Source organism: Phyllostomus discolor, chromosome 3, assembly GCF_004126475.2.
Source record: "Phyllostomus discolor isolate MPI-MPIP mPhyDis1 chromosome 3, mPhyDis1.pri.v3, whole genome shotgun sequence".
Classification (NCBI taxonomy): Eukaryota; Metazoa; Chordata; class Mammalia; order Chiroptera; family Phyllostomidae; genus Phyllostomus; species Phyllostomus discolor.
The window spans coordinates 197,209,015-197,228,691 of NC_040905.2; the positions used below are offsets into that span (position 1 = coordinate 197,209,015).

A 19,677-nucleotide genomic window follows, 5' to 3' on the forward strand; every position below is an offset into this window, starting at 1 on the left:
GGGTGGGCTGGGATGGGAGTAAAAGATAGAAAATTGTACTTGAACAACAATGAAAAATAAAATTGAAAAAAAAAAACATTCATCCAGACATGTAGAAGGGACAGAGACAGCTGGCCAGGTGGATAGGACTCAAGGCAAAGCAGTGGCTGGCAAACCAGGCAATGTGTCAGCTGGTGCAGTGAGCAGTCCCACATTTGCGTGCAGATAAACCAGGAAGAACACCCGAGGATTGAGACATTCCCCACAAACCAGGATTCCAGTGCAAGGAAATAAAGCCTAAAAGCCTCCGAGAAAACCTGTGGGGATTGAGGGGCAGCAGAAGAAACTCCCAGCCTCACAGGGCAGTTCGTTGGAGAAACCCAGAGTCCTCAAATGTACACAAGCCCACCACCCAGGAATCACCACCAGAAGGACCCAATTTGCATATGGGTAGTGGGGGAGGTGACTGAAAGCCAGCCCAGAGCTGAGGTGTCCACATTGTTCCCTCCTAGAACCCTCCACCACATGCAGCTCACAGGACAGTGATGTGGATTTTCCCACCCTGGTGAATACCTAAGGCTCTGCCCCTTACTATGTAAAAGCCATGCTACAACAAAATTATATGGCCCAAATGAAAGAACATATCAAAGCTCCAGAAAAAATACAACTAAACAACCAAGATTTAGTCAACCTATCAGATGCACAGTTCAAAGCACTGGTGGTAATCAGGATGCTCACAAGAATGGTTGAGTATGATCACAAAATACAGGAAAAAGTGAAGGCTATGAAAAGTGAAATAAAGGGAACCACCAGTGCAGGGAAGGAAACCAGGACTCAAATCAATGGGTTGGACCAAAATGAAGAAATAAACATTCAAGCAGAACACAATGAAGAAACAAGAACTCAAAAAAAGGAGAGGCTTAGGAACATCCAGGACAGCTTTAAGCATTCCAATATCCAAATCATAGGGGTTCCAGAAGGAGAACAGGAACAAGAAATTGAAATCTTATTTGAAACAATAATGAAGGACAGCTTCTCCACTCTGACAAAAGAAATAGACTTCCAGGAAGTCCACGAAGTCAGAGAGTCCCAAAGAAGTTGGACTCAAGGAAGCACACACCAAAGCACATCATAGTACATTACCCAAGATTAAAGAGAAGAGAATCTTAAATGCAGCAAGAAAAAGGAGACAGTTACCTACAAAGGAGTTCCCATAAGACTATTAGCTGATTTCAGAAAAGAAACCTTCCAGACAAGAAGGGGCTGAAAGAAGTATTCGAAAATCAACAAAAGCCAGGGCCTATATCCATGATTACTCTATCCAGCAAAGATATCATGTAGAAGAGAAGGGCAAATAAAGTGCTTCCCAGATAAGCTGAACTTGAAGGAGTTCATAATTACCAAGCCTTTGTTATATGAAATAATAACGGGACTTTTCTAAGAAAAAGAAGAAGATCAAAAACATGACCAGTAAAATGACAACAAACTCACAACTATCAATTTCCGAACCTAAAAAAACAAAAAACAAAAAACTAAGCAAACAAATAGATCAGGAACAGCATCACAGAAATGGAGATCACATGGAGAGTTATCAGCAGGTAAAGGGAGGGAGGAATGGGGGAAACGTACAGAGAATAAGTACATAAATGGTGGGTAGAAAACTGACAGGGGGAGGTTAAGAATAGTATAGGGCCCTGGCTGGTGTAGCTCAGTGGATTGAGTGCGGGCTGCGAACCAAAGTGTCGCAGGTTTGATTCCCAGTCAGGGTACATGCCTGGGTTGCAGGCCATGACCTCCAGCAACCACACATTGATGTTTCTCTCATTCTCTCTCTTTCTCTCTCCCTTTCCTCTCTAAACAATAAATAAATAAAATCTTTTTTAAAAAGTTAAAAAAAGAGAAGAGTATAGGAAATGGAGAAGCCTAAGAACTTCTATGTAGGACCCGTGGATATGAGCTAAGGAGGGTCAGGAACGTGAGTAGCAGGGCATGTGCAGGCTGGAGGGGAAGATATGGGGGGAAGTGGAACAACTATAATAGCCTAATCAATAAAATGTATATATTTTTTAAAAGCGCAACACTGGTATCTTCTTGATGGGCCTGCTTCCAGGAGCAGATGGTTTCAACTCAAGTGTGTCCTGGGACCAGAAGCTCAGCTGGCAGAGAGTCTGAAGCTGGGAAGGGAGATGTGGAGTCTCCCTTGTCAATCTTGAAATACCAGATGACCTCAGGGTGTCCTGGGTTGACATTTACACTAGAAGTTAATTTGACATTTATCTAGGCTTCCTCCACTCACTTGAAGTCATTCAAGGAGAGCAGTAAGAGGGCAACTTAAAAACATTCCCTGAGCCCTGACCAGTGTGGCTCACTTGATTGGATGTTGTCCTGCCAAGCAAAAGGTCACTGGTTTGATTCCAGGTCAGGGCACAGGTCTGGGCTGCAGGTTCCTTTCCCACTCAGGATGAATCGGAGGGAAACGATCCATATTTCTCTCTCACATCGATATGTCTCTCCCTCAACTTCTCCCTCCTTTCTTCTTTCTCAAAACATAAATAAATAAAAACTTTAAAAATAATATCTCCTGAATCTCACAATTAGATACTTTCATGTTCACTTTATGGAAGGCACACTGAGGGGCTCAATTAGACAATCTCATGTATTTGGGGGACAGTGCTGCACAGCTCACCACAGCTAAGAGTGGTCAGGAGAAAGGCCATGGTACAGAGAAGGGGCCAGTAAAGTCCTTCTCTGTCCAGCTGAGTGGGAAATACTGGCATTTTATGTCTTGCAGGACAAGCAGCAAAATTAGGGTATTATATAGGTACTGACACAATAATAGAGAAAGAACATTTCCACATTTTGGATAAAATTCAAATAGAACACTGATTACAATTTTTTTTTGGAAATACAGATGTATTACTAAGAGGAATGGATTCCTTTTTTTGAGTAAAATTTTTGAAAATTTACTCCACTGGGGTGGAACATAGTGTTCCTCATATCCTGTTGATTGCAAATGTCTCAGCTCACAGGCAATACAAAAATAGTCAGTGGGATGGGCCTTAGTTCTGTACCAATTTCAGGTACCGAAAGTATGGTTTCAATATTTAAGCATCCCTGAAGGTTCTGGCTAAAGTGACAAGGAGAAGAGAAAAAAAGACAGAGAGAGGCCTATGTATTGGAGCAGGTACTTTCCCACTCTTTGCAATACTATGATTGTATACCTATAAAACCAAGACTCCACAAACTATTGGACCAAATTTCATTATAATTATTGAGAAATTCTTCAACGTTGCAAAAGTATTGAAATGACAAAAATCAGTAGCATTTCTGTATACCAGCAAAGACTCATGATAATAACTAATGGTTAACTAAACAAACAGCCTTTTCATGAAGATGGTGCCCACACGGAAAAAGGAAGCTCGTTCCCCCTCCAATGCCAAAGCCACAGCCAAGGCCAAAGCCAAAGCCAAATCAAATGCTTTGAAGGCAAAGAAAGCAGAGTTAAGGCTTAAAAAGCCACACACAACAAAGATCTGTGTGCCAATGACCTTTCCCCAGTCAAACACTGTACCTCAGGAGACAGCCTTAATGTCTGGCCCAGGAAACCCAAGCTTGACCACTCTGCCATTGTCCTGTGCCCCTGTCCACCAAAGGAGCCATGAAGAAGACAGAAGACAATGGCACACTTGTGTTCACTGGGGGGTGTCAAGGCCAACAAGCACCAGGCCAAACAGGCTGTGAGGAAGCTCTACAACACTGACATGGCCAAGGCCCCCACCCTGCTCAGGCCTGATGGGGAGAAGAAGGCATGTGTTCACCTGCCTTCCCCATGGGATCATTTGGAAGTTGCCAACAAAATTGGGGTCCTCTAAACTGAGTCCAGCTGGCTAATTCTAAACTTAAATATTCTACACTGTGAAACAAACAAACTGGTGAAAGAAAATAGGAGTTAACAACCAAGAACACACAAGAAGACTACAGAGGAGAAAATTTTAAAACTCGGAGAAAGACATAGAAGATGATGTGAGTACACTGACAGACACAGGGCTCATTGGTTTTGGTCCAGAGACCACGGGTGAGATGTCTGACCTCCAGAACTACAGGACAATAAACTGGCTGTTTTGGCCTCCAAGTTCCTGGTGACTTGTTCCAGCTCAATCAGGAAACTAAAGCAAGACCTGTGTCTCTGGTCCAGCTGGAGGCAAGACCAGAGCTTCCTCACTGTATTTCTGATGCACAGGCAGATTGAGCTCTCGGACGCAACTGAGCATGTGTGACCTAGTGAGTAATCCCATTGACACTGCCCTGCCTTTGGGAGTTCTCCTGTGTGCTCTTTGCAACAGGTTTGTTTCTCTTTCCTTAACAAACTCAGTGTATTTCCAACCTTAAGAATGTGTTCATGGACAGGAAGGTGATAGTAGGGTGATACAGAACTAAAAAAAGAAAAGACTTAGCTTTTAAATGTCATGGTGGAAAAGGCCCAATGGGACTTGACTGTAAACTTGGCCCTCCAGTCCCTGAGCAAAGTGCACCAAGAAGCAGTAGCATTGCTCCCATTGAAGGTTGATTGCAACATAAGTTTCATTCAATTCCTGGTTTTATTCGATATCCTAGAAAATGAAATACAGGTTTGAAATTCAATGTCCTTCTCCATGTTTGTCTTTAGGGGAAATAATCACCGATCTGGGTGACAGGAACAAGACACTGGCATAGGAGGTGCCAGCCCTCATGTCTCCATGGAAACACTTATTTTAACAAACATTTGTGGGTGGCAATACCTTACCATTTATGGGAGTCGAGGATATAACTGAGAGGCCCTGCCAATCAGGGGAGGCTAAATAATCCAAGGTACTGAGGCACAGAAGAAGGTGAGAAGGACAGACTCCTCTCACCAGAGTCACACCTCCCAAGGCAGCACAGCACTGGCACCTCTGGGAGCCTGTTAGAAAGCAGGGTCTCAGGGGAGTTAGCACTGCCCCTGCTAACTCAGAGGGGCAGTTCATCACAGTCCCAGGTGATTTGTGTGCATATTCTGAGAAGCACTGCATGATCCCATGCATGACAATCCAAAAATGATATTTCCCATTGTTCTCTGTGTTAATACCATTTATGTGAATTGTGTCCTGCTGCATGTATCTGTTATTCATCAACCAGTTTCTGAGATCACAACATGCTAATGTGGATCTAGTACATTCCCTTTAACTTGTGGACAGAAATTGGCATTCATGTTGCTGATAATGAAATCTGTTAGGAAAACAACCATCAGTGGAATCAACATAGTGAAACCTGGTACAAATGACCCTTGGGCTGGGAGGGGGTGAATGTTGTTCCCAAGGGAAATCAATCACCATTTATTGCTTTACCACTAAATGTTACATACCCAGGAGAGAACAATGTTTTTCAAGTCCTGTGTCTTTGATATCAGTGAGAACACTCAAGGTAGCCTAGCCTGGCAAGGGTACTGTTACATGAAGAAGGCACCTGTAGAGAATGGGAGGGGTCCTTCACCCCAATTTTAATTAAACTTTGTATTCTTAATATACCTAAGAACACTAGCATCTCATACAAGATATACAAAGCAGATACCAGTGGTGGTGAGGGAGGTTTTCCGACCTCTACTCCCTCCCAACGTGTGGGTGTAGAGAAGCCATGTGAGGAGGCCGGGACCTGACCCCTGACGCTCCTGGCCACCCTTGGAGCATCCATCTCCCAGTGCCACCCTGAGAAGGAGAATTCCAGGATTGGGCAAACTCTGGGCAGCTCCTAGTTTGCTTTATCAGGTCACTATGTAACAGGCCAATCAAAGGGCAGGCAGTGCTCACAGGGATGCAGAATGACTGCAGAGGTGGGAGAATCCTGAAACCCAGGGAGATTCTGAGAGGGCAGAGGAGCATTATGGGTACAGGGCCAAGGAGCCCCTCGTGGGCCTGCTGCCAGCTCTCAGTCTCTCATGTACACACAGACAGTCACACAACTAATTGCAAGATACGTGATTTATTGACCAGGTAGAAGAAAGTGTTATTCATGGTAGAGTTCGCTCAGGTATGGCATAGGGAGTTGGAAATATAGAGAAAACCTTTGGTTCTTGGTGAGTTGATGAGTCCTTTCTAGACAGGTTGAGAAGATGCTGAAGATTCAGAGACAATGTCTTCCTGGAGGACAGTGCTGAAAATCAGGTCACAGAACTTGTCACAGGATGACATGGGGACCTTGGAAGGAAGCACTCACTGGGCACTAAATAAGCACATGAGAGACAGTACAGGAAACTCATTAGCACTTCCTGGATTGAACTGGGGACAGACAGAGTTTCCACTACAGAGAAAAGTGGTGAAGATGTAGCTGACAGCCTGCTCTCGAACCCAGCCTACGTGCCAGAACAGGGGGAAGGGGGGCATTGGGCAATGATTTTTCTTTTTCTATGACTGTTCCCATCTTACTCTTCCCAAAACTGAGTCTGTGAAAAACAGAGAGGACTCAGTGGAGGACCCCAGGCTGCTTTCTGCCATCCTCAGCATTAAAGGTATTGCACAAGTTTTGATAAGTCAAGAAAGAATGGCAACAACCATAGTTATCATTATTAAATGTTGGCTTTATGCAAGCCATACTTGCTAAGACTTTCCCAAATGTTACCTGAATAAAGCCCCACAATACAGCTGAGGGAGGAAACACAGGAGGAAATTCAAGGCCTATTTTCCTGGGGAAGGACAATGGGAAGGTCAGACAGCTCACTTCCAGGGCAGAAGTGAAGGATGTGCAGAGATCAAAGGAAGATGGTATTCTCAGAAATGGGAGGGTGAGACCAAGGGTGAGGCCTTGGAAGAGGGACAAATCCCAGAGGTGTGTTGGAGTTTGACACTCCCACCCTGGTACTCTTGCCCTGTTTCACATTTGAAGTGTTAATGATTTTAGGACATTATCAACTCCTGAGGCCTTCTCAGCAGCAGGATATCCACACAGTGACCCTGTGAGGGGTACATCCTTGTTTATCCCTTCAATCCTGAGACCATTTGCTCTAAAGCTGAAGAAGGGATGGCTCCTCAACCAGCACTCCCAACTCCAAATTTCAAGCTCACCCCACCAGCTTCCTCACCAAATGTGTGTGTTGCAACATTTGGGCATCAAGCCTTGTCGGTTTGGAGGGTAGGGACCCCTGGACTACCCCAGCACCACCAGACTGCACCCACCTGGAGGCCTGGGCTCTGTGGCTCCATCAGTCCTGGGAACAGGGGTCTGCAGAGGCGGAACAGAGCACAGTCAACCAGCAGCCCCTTATTTCCCAGAGAGAAACCAAATAATCGTCTAGGGTACGACAGAGTGGCCCCATTGGAGTTGTTACCTTCTCTTGCTTTTCTCCAGTCAGTAACACGAGAACATAGGAAGAAGAAACCAGAGAGAGCTAAACTTACCAGCATTGGTCAAGTCCTGCACATTTTCCTTCGGGATTCCATTGTCTTCGCAAAGTTTCTCAAACCTTTTCTCGAGTTCTAGACTCACATATGGTTTTCGTGCTATGGGAAAGTGACAGTAATGGCTGTGACTTTGTGTTGGACCCCCATGGAGGTCCTTGGGGAAGGGGTCAGATCATGGGGATGGATGGCACTGACTGGTGCTTAAGCAGAAGTGAGGGAGGGGCTGTAGCCTGTCTTGACTGTGACTATTTAGAATATCCTTCTGCATGGTGAGAGATTTAATCAACTTCCCATCACTGCCTTGCCTGGGCGTTACCCACAGTCAGTACCTCTCTGTGGGGGAGGAGAAATGGCTCAGCAGAAGATTGGGGGAACTTTTATGTGTAGCCCACTCCAAGGTGAATATCAGCATGAAAATACTCTACCGTTGAGCTCCATATGTTGGGATACTTTCTCATTATCGTAATTCAAGAAATAAAATATATAATAGTCATCGTAGTCTGTTTCAACTACTCGAATCTCATTGTATCCATCATCTGTGGAGGAAACAAAACACAGGTCAGAACTTCTTATGTCCATGGTAAGCAAGTGAAACTCTTTACCTATATTTTTTCACAAAACAATTCAAGTGCACACCCTGAAAGAGGTAAGGTGATATCTGAGCTTTCTATTTGCCTCCTGGGCTTCATCTGGTTAACTTCCAAGGGTGGAAATGACAACCCTTGGTACCTGGGTTCCACCTGGTAGGAAATTCTGCCACAGTTGCTACTGCCGTACTATTACTTCCCCTGAGGCTCGAGCACCTCCCTCAGCCATGCCTGCTGACTGTGTGTCTCTGTCCTGTCTAGGAGCCCCGCTGGTATTACATACTGGCACCCTGTCTGCACAAGGTTCTGTGGCAATGGCCACCAGAAGTCCTCACGGTGGACATGGAATCAGAAGCTCTCCAACAATTTAAATTTTTGTGGTCCAGTTTTCTTTTGTTGCCGGTGGCACAGATGACCACACTGCCATCTTATTCTCATGGTCTATGTGCCAGGCCCTGAGTATTACAAACAAGGTTCCCCAAATATTAGAGAACTTGGCTATTACGTGGCTCATGTGTAGAACCTAAAGAGCATGAGGCAGAAAGGGATCTCTATGCTAAAGGCATTGGCATGTAGTAAACTTCTTGCAGCTGGAAGTACAATTTACAGAGACTTTTTAAATGTATACTTACAGGAAACACTATATACACCTTCCTCTTCTGTTTCATCACAAATGAAAGTCAGTTCAACACACTCTCCCTTGACCCTGTGAAACAGAAGGAGCTGAGTGGTGCCCGTGAGATACTGAGGGGCTGGCTCCCTCCCACTCCACCTGTAACCTGAGTGTCCCATTTCGTGAAGTATTGAAAAACCTTTGGTAAAACTTTGAAAGAGCTTTTATTTTCCTGTTTCACTTTATTTGCTACTTTAAGAATGAGCCAACTACTGACATCACTGTTCCTCCACTTCCCACTCTCACTGCTGCTGCGGCCACCTGTCTAGGTACTCGGCTGAGGGCTCAGCTGTGCCAGCGTCTCAGATAAATGCTGTACAAGCATTGCCTCACTCAGTTCTCACACAAAAAAGGAAAAAAAACCTATAGGAAAGAGTTATGATCATCTTCTTTTACCCAAGGGATAATTGGGGTGGAAAGAGAAAAAATTTCTAGGACTCAGTATAGAAAAATTTCTAGTAAGAGATAGTTTCACAAAAGACTCATCCTACCCTCTTACCTAATCTACACTGTCGCACTGCTTATGACTCAGATCCCCTCTTCCCTCACCACCTCTACTGCCATTTAAAACTATCCCTGCAGCAGTTCTTACCTCTGAATCTAGAGAATCTTCAGGTTGATCAAGTGGAGGATCAGTGCCTGATAAGAGTTGCTGTTTTGAACACAGGCCCACAATGTAAGTGTGCAAAAGAATGTCCATGATTGTGTGTTTGTGTTGTGTGTGTGTGTGTGTGTGTGTGTGTGAAGCTCCAAAACCATACTCAGCCTGTTTCCCCAAGTAGAAATGTCGTACTTACTTCTTATGATATTTCAGTAACAGAGAAGAGTTATCCAAGGCCTGGGTGTATTCCATAAACATTCTCATGACACCATTTTCTTTTACATTTTCCTTCACATCCGAGGCCAGGAAAATGGTATACCACTCCCCAGAAAGCTGCAAATAATCAGTAAAATCATTGGGAGAAAAAAGAAGAGACGGGACCCTGCATGAACCCTGTCTCCTTGAGCTCTGGCCCCTGGGCCAGGACTCAGACTGGTGATGTGAAGGTGGCATTACAACTCAGGTCGATGGACACCCCATGTAGGGCTCTTTCCACTGTCCCTGCAGTGAGAATGGAGGTCCCTGAGGGTTGTCATCTTTCCACATGCTACAACTGCTCTTGGTCCAAGGTCAGAGACCACCCCCTTTGTTTACCATCAAACCTCTCACCCTCTGGGAGGGCAACCTGGCTTCACAATCCCCCAAAACCCCCAAGGTCTAAGCTCCCTAGGCTTCGCCGACTCTACCTTTGATATGTCGATGTTGCTTGTCACGACGTCATGGTTGTCTTCATGGTGGGCACAGACCAGGGTCAGCCCCAGACACAGCAGCAGCAGCTTCATCTCGGGAGGGACAACACTGACTCAGTGAGGGTCACTGGGAATGTGTCTTTCCCTGACGGTGGTTCTGCGATCCTGCGCCTCTGCCTTTATATTCCTTCTGAGCCCAGTTTTCTGTCCCCAGGGCCCCACCAACCCCTCCCACTACCCCAATGATCTACTGTCATTGATGGGAGTCCAAGACTGTTCCTGGGCATCTCCTCTCTTCCAGATCTACTCAGTGACTTGAAATTACTCAAAATACACACTCGAAACAAAAAAGAAGATAGTGGATGCCATGAAAGGCTGCCATTTGGAACCAGATTTAACCATGAAATCTGAAAGCCAAGCATGTGTGGCGAGAATGGAGTATTACTGTCAAATGGGGTGTGTGGACTACCCAACTTCCACCACTCACGTGCTGGGGGCAGTTGGTGAGTCACTCCATTGTAACAAGAGTCAGAAACAAAGAAACTGTGTGTACCAAAGATGACAGCACCTGTCAAGAATCATTCTAATAGTGCCAATAAGGATAGAGCGGGGAAAATAATGCATGGAAAGTACAGTGTCTGGTATTGAGCACATTTTAACTCCTTTTCCTGGTTGTCTGATTCAACCACAATGAAGGAACAAATGTTTAGTCACTACATGCACCTCGCCATATGCTGGAGGTCTCTAGCAGAAGTGGAGAGATGGAAGACATCGTCCGTACACACACTTTGTTCCACAAGCTGATGCAGGAACCCAGCTGGGTGGGACCAAGTCTGGACCACTGAGGGTCAGGAAACGGGGTGCTGCCTGGGAGGGGGCATCACATAGAAAGTGCTTACAAACACAGGCTTTGGATTCACACAGACCTGGGCTTCCTTCCTATCTCTGTCCCTTGTATGCCATGAGGATAAATTGAACCTCTCAGAGCCTTAGTGTCCCCTTATGGGGTCAATCCTACCTGTCTGTAGATGGCTGTAGGGACTCAATGGGACAGTGTGAGTAGAAACCTCAGACTAATGTCTGGCACTGCTGGGCTGGTGGGGTCAGAGAACGATTCCTGGAAAGGTGGATCTTGGGGACAGGCAGGGGTCTTGAACTATAGACAGGGTGTGCAGATGTGGAGAGCATGTGGGGAGGGGTTCCTTGTGAAAAGAATCTTTTTTTTTTTTTTTTTTTTTTTTTTTTTTTTTTATTTCAATCATTGTTCAAGTACAGTTTTCTGCCCCCTACTCCCGTTTCAGCCCCTCCACCCAACCCTCCCCCCTTCCCCCCATTACCCCCCACCCTTAGTTTTTGTCCATGTGTCCTCCAAATTTGTTCCTGTAATCCCTACCCATTCCCCCCTGAAATTCCCTCTTCTCTCCCCTCTGGCCACTGTCAGACTATCCCCTATTTCAGTGTCTTTGGTTATATTTTGCTAGTTTTTTGTTTTGTTTTGTTTTGTTTTGTTGTTTAGATTCCTGTTAAAGGTGATATCATGTGGTATTTGTCTTTCACTGCCTGGCTTGTTTCACTTAGCATAATGCTTTCCAGCTCCATCCATGCTGTTGCAAAGGGTATGAGCTCCTTCTTTCTTTCTGCTGTATAGAATTCCATTGTGTAAATGTACCATAGTTTTTTGATCCATTCATTTACTGATGGGCATCTAGGTTGCTTCCAGCACCTAGCTATTGTAAATTGTGCTGCTATGAACATCGGGGTGCAAAGGTTCTTTTGTATTGGTGTTTTAGTGTTCTTAGGATAGAGTCCCAGCAATGGAATTGCTGGGTCAAAAGGCAGATCCATTTTTAGTTTTCTGAGGAAGTTCCAAACTGCTTTCCATAATGGTTGTACCAGTCTGCAGTCCCACCAACAGTGCACTAGGGACCCCGTTTCTCCACATCCTCTCCAACACTTGTTATTTGTTGCTTTGTTTATGATGGCCATTCTGACTGGTGTGAAGTGGTATCTCATTGTGGTTTTAATTTGCATCTCTCTGATGGCTAGCGATATTGAACATCGCTTCATGTGTCTTTGGATTTTCTGTATGTCCTCCTTGGAGAATTGTCTGTTCAAGTCCTTTGCCCATTTTTTAATTGGGTTACTTGTCTTCTTAGAGTGGAGTCGCGTAAGTTCTTTATATATTTTGGAGATTAAACCCTTGTCTGAGGTATCATTAGCAAATATGTTTTCCCATACAGTTGGTTCTCTTTTTATTTTGATACTGTTTTCCTTAGCTGTGCAAAAGCTTTTAATTTTGATGAGGTCCCATTTGTTTATTCTTTCCTTTATGTCCCTTGCTCTAGGAGACAAGTCAGTAAAAAAGTTTCTGCGTGAAATATCTGAGATTTTCCTACCTACGTTCTCTTCTAGGACTTTAATGGTGTCACGCTTTATATTTAAGTCTTTTATCCACCTTGAATCTATTTTTGTATAAGGTGTAAGTGAAAAGAATCTTGTGATGAGGCTCCAGTGCCCACAGCTGAGGCTTCTCAAAAGCAATGGGTTACTAATGCCTTGTGCCAATGGTCCATTTCTGCACTCCCCAAACCAGAAAGAGGCCTGTGTCACAGGAGGAGCTGGACACAGGGCAGTGAACCTAGAAGTTGTGGCATCCCATCTGTGGCCTGCTTTGAAAGTCCTCCTAGCCCCTTGTGTGATCCTGCCTAGTTCTCGCTCAACAGATACCTGGTCACTGCTATTTTGAGGTCTGTATAACCTGAGACACCATGGATGGGCTAGAGTTTGTCCTGCCCTGAGATAAAGGAACTGAGCTTGACAAATGGTGGCAAAGACTGTGCACTGCATTGTGTCTTGTTGATTGTCTCCAAGAACAGATGGCAGCCTATGAGCAACCAGGTCTGCAGGATGAACTGGGTTGTGAGGCTGAAGGAAAGGCCATGTGCTGCTGTTGCCCACACCGTGTCTGTCACATCCCACCCCTCCTAGTGACTCTTTGCCCATATCAGAGCACCATATTGCAACTTTCTGCTTCAAGGAGCTCCCACTGTGTGCTCAACAAAAAAATGAGAAATGGGCCAGTAGCACCAGGACAATGGGACCCAGAAAGACAAGTACGACTCTCTATTCAAAGTGGTGCTCATCAGGGACGTGGGTGTAGGGAAGAGCAACCTGCTGGACCACATCACCCACAACGAATTTGACCTAGAGAGCAAAAGAACTATTGGCATGGAGTTTGCCACCTTCAGCATCCAGGTGAATGGCAAGACCATCAAGACCCATATGTGGGATTCAGCTGGCCGGAAGCACAACTGCACCATCACCACTGCATACTACTGGGGTGCAGAGGGTACGCTGCTGGTACACAGCATCACCAAGCACCTGACATATGAGAATGTGGAGTACTGGCTGAAGGAGCTGGGGTACCATGCTGACAGCAACATCATCATCATGCTGGTGGACAACAAGAGTGACCTGTGCCATCTGTGGGCTGTGTCCACTGACAAGACCCATTCTTTAACAGAGAACAACTTGTGCTTCATCCAGACCTCAGCCTTGGAGTCCACCACTGTAGAGGAAGCTTTCAGGAATGTTCTCTCAGAGATCGACCACATCGTGTCACAGAAGAAGATTGCAGACCACTCGGCCCACAGAGAGTGCCCCGTAAACAACGTGGTGGGCATCACCTGCCACCCTTTACTGATGGACAGAACCTAAACAGCTACAGTCCTGCCAGAACCAGTGAGTGCCCTGGGCCTTGTCCAAGTGTGCGGGAACATCCTCACCCTTCACCCACCCCTCACCCTGATGTTTCCCCTGATCTAACCCTCTCTGTCTTTCTGACTGACTGCCACCATCCCACTGAGCTCTGCAGACTCACTTGGGGCTTAGGAACAAGAGGAGTCAAGCAGCACCTTCTCTCCCCCACCTCTCCCCCCAGAAGGACTTGAAGCCCAGCTTCTGCATCTGTTTTTGGGGGATCCCAGTCTGCCTCAGGGAAGGCCTGAGAGGGTGGTAGGATGGACAGGGCCAGCCAGAGGCAAGATGATGTGTGCACTGAGCAGGCTTCTTCAGCTTCCCACAGCAGACTCCAAGGAGTGATTCCCTCCCTCACTCTCTGGCCACTGTCCTAGGTGGCCCTGAGCCTCACCTATATCCTCACTGTGGGCTGAAGACTGAAATGCAAGTGAACAGGGAGGGAGGCTCAGGCAGACAGAAACAGGCTCTTGGCACCTCACTCCGCACACAGAGACAGCACCAGCATTTGTCTTTGTCTTTGACCTCGGCTTTTCCACAGCATGTTTGAATTCAGCTCAGCTCCTACCTATAGATTTATGCTGGGAGAAGACCCCACTTTCCTTTCTGCACATAGAACATTCCCCACCCATTGCCATGCCCTTCCCACTGCCTTTTCTCCTGTGTGGTCAGGAATCTGTTTGCAAGTGACCCAATGTCTCAGTGTTTTGTGTACACGGAAAAAGAGAGAAGAGAACAGGAGAGATGAAGGCATGCCCACAGAATGTTCTCCCACCCAGGATTCATTCTTAATGCAGAAATATTTATTGAAGAGTTGTATTTCTCAATATAAGGTTTTTGGCAGTTGCTCAGGAAAAAACTTATGTTTACATTCAACAAAATCAATTCAACATTTTGAAACATCTTTGTGGAAAACTTGAGTTACATTCTGAACACAATGACGGGACTTCAGAATCATCAGCCAAAGAGTTTGTGTCTCCGACATTCTAAGAAAACCATCACAGGCTTGTGGAACACAAAGCAACCAGGATGGTGATGGGTGACGAAGAAGCAATGTGTGAAGCTTTCTGTGGAAATCATGACAGTTTACTGTTTTCACACAGGCACTTAACGTGTTCTCTTTGGATTCTAGGAAACTGTCGGGAAGTTTGGGATTTCTAGAACACATTATAATTTTTTGTACTTAAACTACGAAGCATTGGGGAGGAAATGGAGACTCTGGAAGTCTCCCTCACTGCTGATGGAAATGTAAAATGGTACCGTCACTCCAGAAAAGCTGTTCACCTCCTTACAAGAGTTAAACATAGACCTACTATGTGACCCAGCCATTCCACTCGAACCTATAACCCAAGAGAAATGTAAATGTATACCCATGCAGAGAATTGTATGTGAGTGTACAAAGGCACTTGAGTGCAATAGCTGAAAACCAGGACCAAGAAAATGTCCATCAACAGAAATGGGTAAATAATTGGAGGTATGCCCATCCATGGGAACAGGATCCAACACGAAGAAAGGAACAGGCTATTGATAAACACAACATGAAAGCATTCAGCATAATTATGCTGAGTGCAAATAGCAAGACCAACAAGGAAGTACATGCTGATAACTGTATTTCTATAATGTCTGGAAAATGCAAACTCTAGACACAGAAAGTAGATTGGTGGTTGCCTGGGGCATTGGGTGGCACAATGGGGAGAAGGGAGAGATCACAAAGACACAGAGGAAACTACAGAGAATGATGGGAAACTCACTGGTCAGACTGAGGTGATGGTTTCATGGGCATCTCCCTGTACAAACTTATCAAATTTTATACCTTACTTTTCTTAAAGATTTATTTATTTATTTATTTATTTATTTATTTATTTATTTATTATTAAGGAGAGGGGAAGGGACTGGGAATTGAACCAGAAACCTTTAGACCCATGGACCAACCCCCAACCCACCAAGCAACAGGGGTCAGGGTGAGTCGTATACTTTAAATATGTGTAGTTGAATGTCGATTGTACCTCAGCAAAGCTACTGTTAACAATAGGAAATAACTTTGCACTTAGCATTTGCACATAGAACCTCTGGTTTTTATGAATGTGATTTTTCATTTCTGACATTAGTCAGGGAAATGCCTCTCTTTGGGAGACAGAGCTAATGATTTCCCAGCCCTGCACTGACATCGGCCCCACAGGGAGGTGGGATAGGCCTCTGGTCTATTACGGGTGGTGCTGCTTCCTAAGTTTCTAAAGGCAGTGAAGTCGATTGGGTCTAACTGAGGAATCAAAAGCATCCATTCACATCCAGCTGGATCCTAGATGAACACGAGACCCTGGTTCCGATTCTAGACTTACCCAGATGGTCCCTCAATTGTGATACCCAAAATCTTGTGGTTCCCAGACACATTTTGGGGACTACCTCTAACAAACCACCACTAGCTGCAGGTCCTGCAATACAGGGCCCCTCCAGGCCCTAATGCTAACCTTTGCAATTCCAGCGAATGTCCGAAAACACCTGCCTGCTAAAAGCATTTCCTTGGGGATGCCCATGGTAGCCTCATACTTCCCCATTTACCCTTTGCCACCTTGGGCTCCCTTTTCTTTCATGCTTTCTTCCAACCTCAGCTCTTTCACCAGCAGAGAGTTTGGGGAAGCCAGCACAAGTCCAAGGCTTTCTGAAAGAGGCCTCCCAATGTTGCCCATGGTCTCTTAATGTCAGCTCAGTCTCGGACCCAGGACACCTGGCTCCTTCTTACAGCACCTGGAAGAAGGCAGTTGCCATGTGCATGCTTGGCCATCAAGAGACTACAGGCCTCCCACAGATGTCCTCACAGTGTGAATTCAGTCTCCAGGTAATGCCAACCCCAGATACCAGTCCAAATACATTGGAGATAAACCTGAGCCCAGGGCATTGGAGAGGTCACTTGCTAGGGGACCTAAGCCATTCTCTGGAGTCTTTCTGAGTACCTGGGCCAATCTGTGATCATCCACCTGCAACCACCCACACCCACAGCACTGTTTGGGGCAGCTACAGAGACCCTGTCGCCGTGGCTCCAGTTCGTTGATTCTCCTTTAGAGAGAAGTAGACAAAGTAGCACATCCCATCTTTACATGGATGTGATTCAACTTTCCCTGCACTTTTGAACCATCTGAGAGCTTTTAAAAAACTCCTGGTGCACATGACATGGGCACCTTCCACTCCCGTGTCACTAGTCAAACAAGTCCCCTGGCTTTTCTGTGCAGGTCAGGGAAGCCCAATGATGAAGCCAATGCACATGGTGAGCCTGCGTCAGTGGAGCTAAGCACCATTTCACAGGTGTTTGCTGTTGATGCAATAAAATCAACTCCTTGGCTTGGTTGTACTTACCTTCAGGGTGGTGTGTCTAGGTTGTAAAGAAATAAATGTGAGAGGCCAAAGAAGGTGGGGAAAGATCACTGCCTAACATCTGGGCTTCAGAGGAGTCCTACGTGTGAGGTGACACACAGGATCCGAATGTCATGAGGGTGCGGAATATGCAGATACTTCGCCTGAGCATTTCACACAGAGTCCAGAAATGGCAGGGCTCACAGGGGTCTGAAGAACACTGTGTGTATTACAAGGCAGGTGTAACAGACAGGTGGGAAACCAAAGGCAGCTGTGGAGAGCTGGGGAGCTGGGCCGTCACTGTCAGAGATGCTGACCAGGTCTTCTCCTGGGGCAGTGCTCTCCTCAGCACACTGGCATGCCCACCTCTGTCCTCTTTACCAAAGGGTCAGCCAGCAACTGTCCATTCTTCAAGGAGCCCATCAGAATCATCATAAAGGTTTTATGAACAGCAGAACAATGTTTCAGAAGAGCTAATAATCTTTCAAGAACAATGCTGGTGTCTTCTTTTGGGCAGAGACCTATTTAACTCAACACAAGATTTTGCAGACACATGGCAGGTGCATAAAACTTGTACACTCTGACTTCTGCCCAAGATGGAGGTAAAGGTACATAGACTTTGCCTCGTCAAAAAATAAAAAAGAAGGACAACAACAAATTTAAAAAGAAAAAACAACCAAAACTGCCAGAAAATGAAACTGTATGGAAGTACTACAATCAAGAGTTACAGAACAAACATTCATCCAGAGTGGATGAGGGACAGACACAGGCAGAGAGGACTGGTGACATGGTGGCTGCTCTCAGACCAGTAGGAGTGGATGCTGGTGGAGCAAGTGGTCCCACATTTGTGTGCACATAAACTGGCAGGAACAACTAGGGTGGGAGACAGACCGAAAAACCCAGAGTTCCAGCACAGGGGAATAAAGCTTCAAAGCATCTGACTGAAAAGCCTGCGGGGGTTGTGGCAGTGAGAGACACTCCCAGCCTGACAGGAGAGTTCACTGGAGAGACCGACAGGGTCCTATACCATACAGAAACCCAGCCACCTGGCAATCAGCAGCTCAAGAAGCCAGTGTGCGTGTGGGTAGACAGGGAAATGACTAAAAGCTGGCTGATAGCTAAGCAGTCCCCATTGTTCCCTCCTGGGCCCCTCCCGCACATACAGCACCACAGCACAGTGCCATGGTTTGCCCTGCCCTAGAGAGAACCTAAGGCTCCTTCCCTTATTGTGTAAGAGGTGCACTGAGACAAAAATATATGGGCCAAATGAAAGGACAGATCAAAGCTCCAGAAAATGTACAACTAAGTGATAAAGAGATAGCCAACCTATCTGATGCACAATTCAAACCACTTGCTAATCAGGATGCTCACAGAAATGGTTGAGTGTGATTGCAAAATAGAGGGAAAAAAAGGCTATGAAAAGTGAAATAAAGGGGACCAAGTGTGAAGAGAAGGAAACACAGTCTCAAATAAATGGTTTGGACCAGAAGGAAAAAAATAAACATTCAACCAGAACAGAATGAAGAAACAGGAATTCAAAAAAACGAGGAGAAGCTTAGGAACAACCAGTACAACTTTAAATGTTCCAACACCCAATCATAGGGGTGCCAGAAGGAGAAGAGGCACAGCAAGAAATTGAAAACTTACTTAGAAAAATATTGAAGGAGAACTTCTCCAATCTGGCAAAGGAAATAGACTTCCAGGAAGTCCAGGAAGTCAAGTAGTCCCAAAACCCTGGACGCAAGGTTGCACACACATAGGTACATCATAGTGACATTAGCCAAGGTTAAAGAGAAGAAGAGAATCTTCAAAGCAGCAAGGAAAAGGAGACAGTGACCTACAAAGGAGTTCCCATAAGACTATTAGCTGAGTTCCCGAAAGAAACCTTGCAGGCAAGAAGGGGCTGAAAGAAGTATTCAACAGTCATGAAAGGTGAGGTCCTACCTCTAAGATGACTCGGTCCAGCAAAAATATCATGTACAATGGAAGGACAGATAAAGTGCTTCCCACAGAAGCTGAAGTTAAAGGAGTTCATCATCACCAAGTCTTTATTATCTGAAATGTTAAAGGGACTTTCCTAAGTAAAAGAAGAAGATCAAAAGTATGAACAGTAAAATGACAAGAAACACAACTATCAACAATCAAATCGAAAAAAAAACTAAGCAAACAACTGGATCAGGAACAGAATCACAGAAATGGGGATCACATGGAGAGTTATCAGCAGGTGAAGGAAGAGCGGAATGGGGAAAAGGTACAGAGAATAAGTAGCATAAATGGTGGGTGGAAAACAGACAGGGGGAGGTTAAGAATAGTATAGGAAATGGAGAAGCCTAAGAACTTACATGTAGGACCCAAGGACATGAACTAAGGAGGGTCAGGAATGCGAGTAGCAGGGCATGTGCAGGGTGGAGGGGAAGATATGGAATGATGTGGGACAAAAATAATAGCCTAATCAATAAAATGTATATATTTTTAAAAAGCCCAACAGCTGGTATGTTCTTCATGGGCCTGCTTCCAGGAGCAGATGGTTTCAAGTCAAGTGTGTCCTGGGACCAGAGGCTCAGCTGGCAGAGTGTCCGAAGCTGGCAAGGGAGATGTGGAGTCTCCCTTGTCAATCTTGAAATTCCAGATGACC

At 45.5% G+C, this 19,677-nt stretch overlaps 1 protein-coding gene and 1 long non-coding RNA gene across 2 annotated transcripts; one reads left to right on the forward strand and one right to left on the reverse strand.

The window, feature by feature from the left end:
* Nucleotides 1–5,954: 5,954 nt before the first annotated feature.
* Nucleotides 5,955–6,986, reverse strand: LOC118499776. The gene is made up of 2 exons (XR_004902309.1): nt 6,610–6,986; nt 5,955–6,213 (listed from the first exon to the last, which is right to left on the reverse strand). It is a non-coding gene; the product is annotated as an uncharacterized LOC118499776 (long non-coding RNA).
* A 4,930-nt stretch (nt 6,987–11,916) lies between these two features.
* Nucleotides 11,917–13,683, forward strand: LOC114514449 (ras-related protein Rab-11B-like). The gene is given in 4 exon segments (XM_036020127.1): nt 11,917–11,932; nt 13,072–13,620; nt 13,623–13,646; nt 13,649–13,683. Coding segments are annotated over 4 exon segments (624 nt in total).
* The last annotated feature ends 5,994 nt before the right edge of the window (nt 13,684–19,677 follow it).